General features: G+C 44.0%; 1 protein-coding gene across 1 annotated transcript in view; it reads right to left on the bottom strand.

Annotated features, from left to right (window-relative positions):
- The window catches only part of LOC112969366 (vasoactive intestinal polypeptide receptor-like), a 78,993-nt gene extending 67,119 nt beyond the window's left edge, over positions 1-11,874 (bottom strand). The window contains exons 1-2 of the mRNA XM_026072603.1: positions 11,830-11,874; positions 11,386-11,482 (exon numbers count right to left, since the gene is read on the bottom strand). Coding sequence (XP_025928388.1) covers positions 11,386-11,482; positions 11,830-11,874 — 142 coding nt within the window. The remainder of the gene's footprint in view (positions 1-11,385; positions 11,483-11,829) is intronic.
- Between the last annotated feature and the right edge of the window lie 599 nt (positions 11,875-12,473).

Here is a 12,473-nt window from a genome sequence, read left to right as displayed (position 1 = left end):
TTATGGTTAGAAGAAAAGGAAAAAAAGAAAAGCTAAATCCGCGAGGCACCTACAGTTTACATGTTTTCTRTAAGAGAAGCCCTGTATAGACCTGGTAGATGTAAAGCATGGTACCTCTGACCTCAACTTCTACAGTTCTCTATAATTTCATTTTCCTATGTTAAAAGTTCCATATATCAAGAAATAAAGGCACCTAGGTTACAGAACATCCAGTGCACAGTAAAATCAGTGGAAAAAGTCACCAATGGCTTTGGCAGGTTTTGGATCACAGCCATATATTATAACGGGAGCTCAACATAATTTATGGCATATGCAACATTTTCCAATAAACTTATCCAAAGTAAAAAGGGTGAATATCATCATGAAAGTTCCCTGATACAGTCAGCAGGAAAAGAAAAGAAAAAAAAAAGTTCAGGAAGGAGACTTCTGGAGAAATCTGATGGGACAGGAGGGGGACAAATACAAATGATTGTCAGAAACAAACTCAAAGCTCTGCATAAACAGATTTCATCTGAGCAGTTATTCAAAGCTTTGCAAATGCTTTGTTTTCCTTTGGTCTGTAGCAATGGCATTTTCTCCTGCTTATTTTTATAACCTTTGCATAACTGACTCTGTGCATTTATATATTATCCCATGCTAAAATAAAAAGTAACCAAAAAGCCTGAAGGCATTTCCAAATGTTAGATATTCTCCAAACTAAAATGCCTTTTTCAGTACAAGATTTATGTCCATTAAATGGCTGTTAATCCCCCAAAGCTACAAGACAGCTGTTCCTAAGTCAAATAAACACTGCTGTTTATTAGAAAGGTTGCAGCCAGGACATTTCAGCAACAGGCAAAACAAAAGGCAAAGCCTCCACCCCTGCAGTGTATTAAGGCAGAAAACAGATGTTGTAATGCCTTATCTCATGAGCGTGTCCATAGAAAGGTGAGGTCAAGGCAAAAATCAGCTCTTAGCTGTACAAGGCAGAGTGATTATGTGTTGCGTAGATCCGCATTTGAATTTCATCTCTATAACGGGAGTCCTGCTGGATATGATAGGTGTCTGGACTTCAGATAATAGAGCAGGCTTGGACTGCGACAAGGGGCTCCCGAGGGCTTGATTTAGGTACCCAGAAGTAGACATTTAACATCACTTGTGATATCCCAGGATATATGAAACATTCTTAGAGGGGCTGGTGGATATGCCACGAGACACTTCTGAAATGACGAATGGACACTGGCTATCCGAGAGCATCTCGAATGGCATTGCACATCTATGTGTGGACAGCTGAATCAAACCCTCTTATAGTGGGAGTCCAGACACCTACCTCAAACAGACAGCTGAATTTAGATGATTTAATCCATGGGCTGAAGCCATCCCTTTCTGCTCATACACTGCTCTAGAGCTTCCTCGCCCTCTGCTCTCAGAGACACACCATGCATGTCCATGGCAGTTGGCTAGGTTAACATTTTTGATGTGTTGCTAATGGGTCAGGATCACCCTCTGTCCAAGGATCTGTCTTTCCTGACTGTATATTTGACTGCTCTGAACCAGGGGGACAGAGCCTGCCTGCAGGCAACATTCCTCTGCAGGCCTTCTCAGGCTGGGGCCAGGCACTGCCTTCTGGCTGCACCAGTGCCATCTGATACCACTGAGTCTCCCTTGGACATCTGCCAAGACGTTTATCCCTCCTGGAAGCTACCACCCTTCAAATTTGCCAGTGCAGTGGCTCGTCTGAATGCCCCCTCCAATACTTCATTGAGATTAAAACAGTAGGTTTTTGATAATAAAAAACCCACCCAGATCTCTGTGAAAGTAGGGAGTGCCCACGTGAGCACTTGGGAGGTCTCAGGGTTGTACCACCAGGGGCCTTGATGCAGCCAGGAAAAGCACCACCTTCCCAGCCTTGGGTGAGCGGTCCATCCCCCCCCTTCTGTATGCACTACCTAGAGCACACAAATGAAGCCCTTGTGCTGCAGTCAGCCACGCAGTGCCTGGTCTGATGATGGAGGACCTGGCAAGCTGTAGATAAGAGGGCCGTCATACAAACCCAGACCTATGCATCATACATCCTGGGAGGTCTTACGCAACTGGGAAGGTAAGAATTCACTTGAACTTTTACAAGCAAGGAACTATTAATTATTTCTTATCTTACTGCACTATAAACAGATGGTGATGAATAAACAGACTCCTCATTTAAACTTCATTAACGTTTTTCCAGTCTGACTTTTAATTTCCATATGTTCACTGCTTCTTCTCCCATCAAACATGYCTTGACTTCTTGCAAAGAGATGGACAAAGAAACCCAAGCTCCAAATTTGGTCCGTCAAGCCAGTGCCCACCGCAGGTCTCTGGAACTGTGAAGGCAGTTTATGGAGGATAAGCACCATGGGCTGTTCCCCACTTGGATTTGTTTGCATGYAACAGTGCTGATGATGAGCTTGCAGGACTCAGCTCAGTCGCCCACAAGAAGTGTGAAGCGTGTCCAAGTTACTCACATGTGAACTGGGGTGGGGGTATGTTTGGCATTATTTTCTTTCATATTTTTGACTTTTCTGACTTTTTGAYTGGGTTTCAAATCCTGCTTGGAATTCAGACAGGTCTAGACTGCAAATATAAAGTGTAGTGCTGAAGTACCTAAGCTATCATTAAACAAATCAGTAGTAGAAGCAACTCAACTATAGCAGCTCCTTGATGGCTACTAGCAATCCCCACACTGGAACTTATAAAATCACCTCAGCTATCCCCACATTAGTGAACTGTAGGGTACAGATATATAAAACAGCAGTCTGACCCCGTGAGATGCTGACAGCCTCCAGCTGTGAAATTCTGGRCTCACTTCACTTCCACTTAACTTCAGCAAGAATTTAGAATCCAAATCAAGCAGGTTTTCCCTTTTGGAGAAAAACAAATCCTAACAAACCATAAAGTGAAGGAAGTTCCATAGAGGTAAGTGCAAAGTCCTTCACCTGGGGAAGAATAACCCCTTGCATAAGTACAGGCTCGGAGCCGACCATCTAGAGAGCAGCTTTGCAGAGAAGGACCTGGGGGTCCTGGTGGACAAGAAGTTGACCATGAGCCAGCAATGCATCCTCGTGGCAAAGGCCARTGGTATCCTGGGCTGCATTGCCAGCAGGTGGAGGGAAGTGACCCTTCCCCCCTATTCTGCACTGCTGGGACCACACCTGGAGTGCTGCGTCCAATGCTGACCTCCCCAGTACAAGAAAGGCATGGACCTGCTGGAGCAAGTCCAGCGAAGGGCCACTAAGACGATTAAGGGACTGGAGCATCTCTCATGAGGAGAGGCTGAGAGAGCTGGSACTGTTGAGCCTGGAAAAGAGAAAGCTCTGGAGGGATCTTATCAGTGTGTATAAATATCTGATRGAAGGATGTAAAGCAGATGGAGCCAGACTCTTCTCAGCAGTGTYCAGTACCAGGATGAGAGGCAATGGGCACAAACYGAAATACAAGAAATTCCATCTGAACATAAGAAAATACTTCTTCATTGCGAGGGTGGTTAAAAAACTGGAACAGTTATCTAGAGAGGTTGTGGAGTCTTAACCCTTGGAGATATTCAAAACTTGACTGGACATGGCCCTGAGCAACCTGGTCTGGTTGACCCTGCTTTGAGCAGGGAGGTTGGACTAAACCTTCTCCAGGGGTCCCTGCTGACCTCAACCATTCTGTGATTCTAAGMCAAGGAACAACRTTAATGAAGAAAACTGCATCCCATCTGCTTAGATCATTAGGCTCTGTTGTCAGGAATCTTCTGTTGTTTAATGGTCTTCTCTATCTTGAATATTTTCACTCACACCCAAACCTCCATGCCATTGAAGTAATCACCAAGTTCTGGTCAGTATTCCCGCACCAGAGTGCTGTCAGATATTCCCGCCGCTCTCCAGGAAGGCCGTTTACCTTACAGCATCATGCTTTCCTGCACAACGGCACAGCCTGCACAGCTGTTCACCCCATGCAAACATGCATCACGCAGTACCTTGTTCAATGCCATCCTTAAATGACTCTCACACTTCCGAAAGAATATCTGATTGTGGAGGGAATTGATTAGCAATAACGAGATAAACAGATAATGAGCACAGACAGCTGACCTCGACTTGACTGCTTTGGCCGTCTCACTGTTAAAAAAACAAGAAAGAAAGAGAAGTTTACTTTTTTCTTTTCTTTTTTTTTGATCGGATACTTCAAATTAAACYGAGCTGTTTGTAAGCTGCAGCCCTGGAGAGAGGAAGTTTTCCTTCCAAAAAAACAAAACAAAATCCCTTAGTTTGTGCTCTGGGATTGTTACATAACGAAAGCGAGTGCGAGTCAGCAAGAAGCAATGCAGTTAAGGTGGTGAGATTYGCCTCGCAGCATGCCTTTGGGCCCTCAGCAACACTCCATATGGGAAGAGATTTGCCACTGTCTTCAGGCCTGGAAAGCAAAACTCCCCTCAGCCATCCGTTCCTAATCTGTGAGAGTTTCCCTACTGTTRCTAACTGCATTATCAGCTAAGCAGTGTACTGCATACAGATGTCCTGAGTGAAAAAGTGTCAGGAGTAAAACCCTGGTTTTCAGTGTGTCTGGGTTCACATTTTTGGCTTTTGAAATCTGCACATAAGCATTTTCAAAGTAACCAGAGGATTGAGGAACTCAACTCATTATACGCTCCTAAAACTACTAGGCACCTAGGAGAACCCCAGGCTGTGGGATTGCTTTGCCATATTTACTTATTTAAGTTTGCATTGCAGGAGACRCCGCCGGAGAAGCAGTCCTGCATGCATTTCTCCCAGTACAGCCAGAGAGCAAAGAGAAAAGCAAGAAGACACCCCAGGAGGGCTGCTGGGCAGKGTGAAGCCTCCTCCAGGAGCAGGTGCTTGGCAGCACAGGAACTCCTTTCTGCAGGGTGATTCCCAAAAGCATCCCATCGTCCTCATCCGGCGGGGAGGCAGGGAGAGCTCTCCGTGAAGGGATTCACATCTCAGGCCTGACTTGGCTGAAGTCATCCTGGAGTTGCCCTGGGACAGCGAAGAGCAGAATTTGTTTCTTCCTCCAGGACCAAACTCAGCTCTCAAGGGAGGCTTCAGGATGGAAAGGAAGACTCCCACGTGCTTTGGCTGATGAAACTTCGGAATGAACTGGGATCCTCTTGAACTACACAGCTGAACCCACAGAGCTGACCYGTTACCAGTTGCATAAAATACACCRACCTTGCAGAAAGCAGCRCCGTGGAGTCACTGGCAGTATAAATGCACCGAGATGATGCTGTGCTAAATGTCTCTGCYATGATGGATGCCGGAGGACTTTCAGGACTGGAGCTCTTACCTSTTCGTGCCCATTAATGTACTGCAGTGCTTGGCACTGGGAACTAGGGCAATGGCTTTTTTGTGTGTGTGTTAGATRTAACTTGAGCTTCCCTGAGGAACTCCCTAAGCAGCTCGTTGGGAAAAAAGACTTGCAGCCATATCACCAACAAAAACTGCACCCGCAGCCATTAGAGACTGATGTAAAATACTACATACAGAYTTATTTTGGAGAAGAAAGGAGGGGAAAGAGAAGAGGTAATCTAACTTGGATGCCCTGAATTTTCTCTTTGGGGGTGTTATTTCCCTCCAGGTGCAGAGTAGCTTCCTGAGAATTGAAATTGTCAGTGCTGCCAAAGTGCTGCATTTTCCATTATTCTGTCTTCACAAGGTGCTTTTATAACTCCAGATCACAAAACAGCCATGCAGCTTTCAATCTGTTTGTTTGTCCTTACCTTACCCCTGTTAAGTAGCAGATATTACTATTTCTRTTTTAAAGGAGGAAAACTAAGGCCAAGAGACTCAGGAGCCAACTTAATTTCAGCAATAGCACTGCTGTAGTTGCAATAATTTATGGATATCAAGTGGGGTAAAGTTTTCAGGGAAAACAACCACTAGAGTAGCATGGAGTGGGATTAAAACATGTTTAGGATGGAAAATTAAGGCAGTCACAGTGCATGATTCATGTTTGCATCATGTCATTACAACCACAAATGAGCTGGGTCATTAGTTGTATCTTATCTATTGCACCCCAGCCATGCCTGCTGTGAGTGGCCCACGTCCAGAAAGAAAAGCCAGGCACCTCACACATGACAAAACTACAGATTTCACTAGTCCAATACTGGGGTATAGCTGTGTTTGATGGAACCCAACAGCACCTTCTCCTTGGCTGCATGATGGAGGGAAGTATGACCGAAATTCATTTCCCAACACATYGAAACCCAGCAAAGAGACATCTATATCACCTTACAGAAAAGGTATAGGCAAGGTCACAACTGTCTTTTAGCAACACAGTAACTCTCCTCAAACCAACGGGAGCTGTGGACTTTCACACGCTGCCTAGCYGGGCCAAGTTAGCCCATGGCTATCYGCAGTTGAGGATCACCGAGGATATTGGATAYTTACCTATTGGGATAGTCCATGCTGCTGGGATCCGAGATTAAAGCTAAATGGCATGTGCCTATACATGCTACAGTTGTGTTTACACACAGGGAACTCAGTTTAGTTGCCTGAGACATCTCATACCATTTGAGACACCTTAGGGCACTGGTCTAGAAAACAGAATGTACAGGAGACCCACGTCTTACTGGAGCAGCAGCCAGTGGCCTGGTGAGACATGCTTGAGCCTCTTACATTGCATGAGACATCTGTGTTTAGACCACTCCTTAAGGGCACAGATACCCTTGTGGATATGCCTTAAATACCTTAAGCCATTTCAAACCATGCTTATTTCAAGATAACTGAATTACATGCCCATGTGGGAACTGATTAAATCATTACTGGCTATAGTGGAAGCGTAGATATGTTGCTCACATGCTTTTAAAAATATAGGCATTTTATTTGTTCCATAGTGTTGGTGAATATCAGACCAATGATCCAAGTCCTGCAACCTCCCACTTCCCTGGTGGGAAATAACCCACCAGGTTATTTCATCTCATTTACAGAGTGTGGCAAGGAAAGAGTGCTAGTCCCTCCTAGGAACTAGAATACTATTGAGCTTTATGACTGCAGCACCACATACAAGACTGCTGGAAATCAGACCACAAAGATTTCATAAAACTGAAGAGGTCCTGTACAAAATGCAAAGTTCCAGTGACCAGGATTTAAAGAATCTATTGAAAACTGAATTTCCACAACCAAAACTTTTTCTTGTTTCGCTAAAGATATGGTTAAATCAAATTCTCACCCTTGTCTGAATTAACTCCCACCCAGTATGCAACCTGGAAGTCTCCATATAACAGACTAGTGCAATAGGTGCAGGCGTGCTCTCAGCAGTCTCTTTCTGAAGGACTTTCATTCCCTGTGCATTCCTCCATAGTTTGCATTGAAATTGAGACGACGCAGTTTGTATGTCATCTCCTGCATTGAACAGGGAAGTTTCCTACCATTTGCACAGTAACAAGTTTTTAATGAGATTTTTAAATAATGCTACAAATCTGCGAACACACAGATTCATCATTTGTAATGATGGAACTGGGACTTCACCTTATTTGTCCAAATCCCCTCCACACCAGTGAACAACAGGACGGCGTTCATCTGAGTAATGTGGTTATTTTCAACACAGCTATCTGTTTGAGCTGTTCACCAAGACTCCCATCATACTTATTGAAGATCTAGTCATCAGAGTCAAGAGACTCTGAACACGATTCATCTCATCCTAAAAGAGGTGGCCTATACTTGGCCTATACTTGGCCAGAATAAGTTAGAGATACCTAAAATTAGGTGAAAGAAATCCCTCAGCAAAAGTCATTCCCATGTGATGGCTATTCGTTTGCCTGTGCGCAACAAACAGGTCTCAATCTACCAGGGTCTCAAACCACTTCTATATTCAATCTCAATTATCACTGCGCATCTTTACCAGTTATCTTAGCATCAAGGCAAAATAACAGGGCAGTAGATTGCAAGGGAAGTCCAGCACATGAAATCCAATCTTGTGTGCAACATGCAACCACATCTTACAGACCCTTTCATAAACTGGGCAAGCTCTCATGAAATCAGTAAAACTCCTTGCCCCAGATCTCCTCTAGCAAGGCTGTTCAATATCCTCTGATGGTCAGAAACTTCCTTTAAAGTCCAGACTTCAAATTCATAGCCAGCTTATTCTGGCTTGTTACCTAAAACTGGTCTTCCCTGCTGTTTTTCTCCCTAATGACATCTTCTGCAGGCTATCCTGTGCTGAAAAGCTAACCTCTTCTCCTCAGACCTGGTCACTCCATTCCATTTGTGACCCCTGTGTCTCTCCTCTATCCCTGCTCGAGTCTCCTCAAACATGGACTTCTTCATGGACACTAAATCACACTCCTAAAGGAACAGAGAGGTTCTGGTCTTGCCAATAAGTAGTATCTGTGATCCAGGCCTGCTCATAATAGCAGCAGCAATTGGAACCTACTATCAGCTCTGAAAATGCAAAGATTTAATTTGAAAGAAAGCACAGATTTAATGCTTTCCATGCAAATACACCCACTATAATGAATGGTTTTGCAAAAACAAAGTAGTGTTAAGAGAGACATTATTGTTTATAAGTGGATATTGTTTATAGTGCTTATCCTGAGCTAGTGATCAAGCTCACTGCTACCATCAGGTGTGGTTAATAAATGACTAATTATTTGACACATCAGATTACACCTGTGATTAATCCCTTTCAATCAATACAATTGATAATGGCTTCTAAACAAAGCTTTATTTCCAGAACGTACTGAAATTGCATGTCTCCTTAATTCAACTCATTTAATTAGAAAGGATAATAAATTGGTTGTTAAACCTCAAGTGATTTTCTTTTTGCTAACAGGATGTTGTATGTGTGGAAGGCAATACACACACCTGCTCATAAATCAAGGCAATACATTGTGGATGGCAGGGAATCTCAATTGCTTTCCATTCTCCTTCCCTGTGGGACTGAAATTTCCTGGAAGATTTAGCACAGAGGTTTTGTGCTAGGATTTTTCTCTTTCCAGCAACACTCCTTAGATTAATGGTAATTGCTCTCATAATTTGGGAGCTGCAAGATCTCTCTCCACCAAAAACCCTGTACCCAAAGTTTTATTTTGCAACTGTGCCCAGTTACATTCATCGAGTTAGGGAACCTCACTAAAGAAAAACAGCTTTTCTTCCTACTTGTGCTCACATACTTGTGCCATGGACACTCCAAGGGGGAAACATGCCATTTGGGCACTTAAAAGTTAGCTGTCCACGTGACTTTCAAAACAGGCATCTTCAGAAGATGATTCACCGGATGTATCATAGCCACTCATTAGAAAAGCCAGATTAATTGTTCTTTAAAGATGCCTGTTTCTGTTGACTGCAAAGGAGGTTGTGAAAGTCTAGCTCAGATTCTGATGTCTAACTCTTAAATGCCTACTGATGCATGGGGGCAAATGGATGCCAACTGCTTTCCGCACAGTTGGCGCTGTAATATTTGGTTGGATACATGCTGTGGAGAAACATGTCCACACGCAGTGTTCCACATTGATGTCATCACTGACCATTTTGACCCAGGATGTGCACACATACACAAATGACATCTTACATTGACTCAAGAGTAACAGATACTCTCTGGATGACTAAAAATATTTCATAGTGCTCACCACCATGATTTCAGAATCAGTCCAGTTTAATGACTACTGATAGTGAGTTGTAGAAATGCAGAATCCTTTCAATCCAGTATTTCAACATTCCAGTATGAAAACCAACCCCAGAAGATTTTTAGATACTTGCTACTGCTTGGATATAAAGGGCTTGAAATATGACTGAGTATGTTATTATGTTAGAACCAGGCAAAATACTTTCAACCATCTATTCAGTGGAGAAAAAAAAAGTGTTTTGGAGTATACCTGGGTGAATTTAGGACCTAAGCTGCTGAGACTTTCCAAAGGGGGGGGGGGAGGAAATGAGGAAAATCATTTTGAAAAAGCAGGAAAAAATATTTAACGCTAAGTATTTATTCTTTCATTTTGAATGCAACTGTATTTAATTGAATTTCTTTAAATGCCCCTGAAAATTAAATAAAACATTTAGCTGGCTTTCAAATGAATGTTTTTAACTACCCTGACTTTTCCCTTCTTTACTAGATTCCAAGAGAACATTTCTTCAAACTGCTCTATTTAACTGTAAAAGGATATTTGAAATATTTTCCAAATCAAAGGAAAGCATAACTTAGCAGATAAAAGCAGGAGCCAAAAGCCATCCTTGCATTCAGTAAAGCTCCTCCAGGGATAGGCTTGGCACAAAAATGTTACTCTACCATTAATACGGAGCATGCAGAGCAAGCCTTCTGTCTAGCCTAATCAAAAGCAACAGTGAGTGAAAGAGGATGAGAAAACATCTTTCACTCTTTCAAGAAGTGGGATGCAAATTTCATGCAGGATATGCATCTTCCTACCCCTTTCCCTGGCAATGTGATCCCTTGTTTTCAGAGCCTGGTGGTCTATCATTGGTCCTACACCTTTTTCACTCACAAAACCAGGACCTGTAACTTGAGAGAGGCACCTGGAGGAGGAGAGGTCGAACACCCAAGAGTGAGGCAGTCCTCACTCTTGGAGCTTTGACAACATCGCTGTGGACAGGACAGGACCAAAAACTCCAGCTTTCTCTCTGTGCCTTCCAGAGTCTGGGCGGTTGAGCCAAAAATCTCCTTATCCCAAGCCGAGTGCAGGCCACCCACTGGGGAACTGCACCAGCACAGGCTCTTCTGACCCCATCCCATGTCCTGTCTTGCAGTTTGGTCTGTAAGCTCACCCCTCTTGGCCATGTGCTGTAGCCTCTCTCCTGAAGAAAGGAGTGGATTAGGGTCCTGGAAAGCCTTCCAAGAGAACTGCCTCATGTAGCGTGTGCTTCATGTCACATGAACAACGAGGGGCTTTGCAGCCACCTGATCCAACCTCATAAATATCTTGCAACCTTGGAGCACATCCTTCCTGCCTCCGCTCTGCCTCCAGGACAGAAGCAACCTTGGCACTGGGATAGGAAAGCAGTTCAATAGAAGGAGTAGGTGGCCATAATTTTCCCTGAAGCAAACCCAGGGCCCATGAAAGTTTCAGTCTTTCAGAGCCCAGGGAAGAGTTGGTTAAAGGCACTTTCAGTTAAGAGACATCTCTCTCTCGGCTTGAACACATTGAGACACCTAAGCTAGGCTTTCTCAGCCAGGAGATGGTGGGTGATCTCCAGGAAGCTATTCAAACTTTTGATTGAATCACACTTTGGAAGTGCCTACTTCTCTCCATGGACTCCTCGCAATGCAAGAGCTCCACATTGGCTGGAATGAATCCAGCCACAGCATCTGCTGTCCTGCTCCTGCAGCAGGAGGAGTGAGAAACAGCACAGTCAAGGTAGATGCAAAGCTGGGTGATGCTGGCTTGCAGACCAGGGAGGGAAAAGAGCTGCCCCATACCTGAGGTCTGGTTATCCCCGGGCAGCTCCGCCAAGCACTGGTGGCGCTCTTCTTCAATCTCCTGCATGATGCTGCACTCCGGACGTGTGCTGGACACCTACAGAAAGAGTAGAGAAGAAAAGAGTGAGGCCAACCATCTCAAGGATGCGTTCCAGGTGATTCACGGCCAGCCGAGCTCTCTCGGGTCGCTGCACAACAGGGATGTGCATCCAGCCTTATTTTACATGTGCTTGAGGGAAGGGAGTACAACCCAGTGACAGCTGAAAAAACAGGATTTCCCTTCTTGCCTTCCTTGAAAAACCTGCCTTTTTCTGACAACTAGGAGCAGTTCTGCTTCGTTATTCTCTGGGAGCCCTGCTTGACTAACTGAACACCAGCAGCTATCTAGGGCAGAAAGATGGCAGCTTTAAAATCCATGCCAATAGCAGCAGGAYCTCTGCTTACACAGTTTATTCCCTCCATGCTCACGTAGTCTGCCTTCTGGCTCATGCTAACTCAATGCGGAAAAAAAGCCAAATCAACGGCTAAGAATGAAATCTCAGATGCAGATTAAGAGATCAGGGAGCTAAAAAGCAGGAAATTCCCAATGACAAAACTTTTTCCCCCCAAGTGGTTTCTTCTCGGTAAGATCTAATTATATTATGTTTGTAATCCAACAGTGTCTATAAAGGCCCAGGTAATTAATCAGGGACTCCTTACATCACATACTTTATGAACTACCTCAATCACTAAATGTGGATCGTAACAATCTGCACTCCAAAAAAGGAGCCAGGAGCTACACAAGAGGCTGCATAATACAATTTTGTTAGCGTTACCAACATGCTCTCAATTTGGAGGGAATACCTGATTTCTCTGCTATGGCAATAGCAAGTAGAAATCTAGGTACCATTCCTCAAGGCGCTGTATGAAACCAAACAAAAAACACCTCATCTTTCAAAGAGTTTGCATCCAGCCGGAGAAACCTATTTAGAAACTCAGCCGCAAAGAGAAATGATGTGAAGAGAGCAGCAGTCACAGCACGAGGTTATGCAGTCACTGTTGACCGCAATGTAGGAAAAACATGAGTTGAGTGAGCTTCTGGGACAGAT

The sequence above is a fragment of the Apteryx rowi genome, unplaced genomic scaffold (genome assembly GCF_003343035.1).
Source record: "Apteryx rowi isolate R43461 unplaced genomic scaffold, aptRow1 scaffold_109, whole genome shotgun sequence".
NCBI lineage: Eukaryota > Metazoa > Chordata > Aves > Apterygiformes > Apterygidae > Apteryx > Apteryx rowi.
Note: the sequence above shows the minus strand (reverse complement) of the source record. Positions and strands in the feature narration are given on the sequence as shown.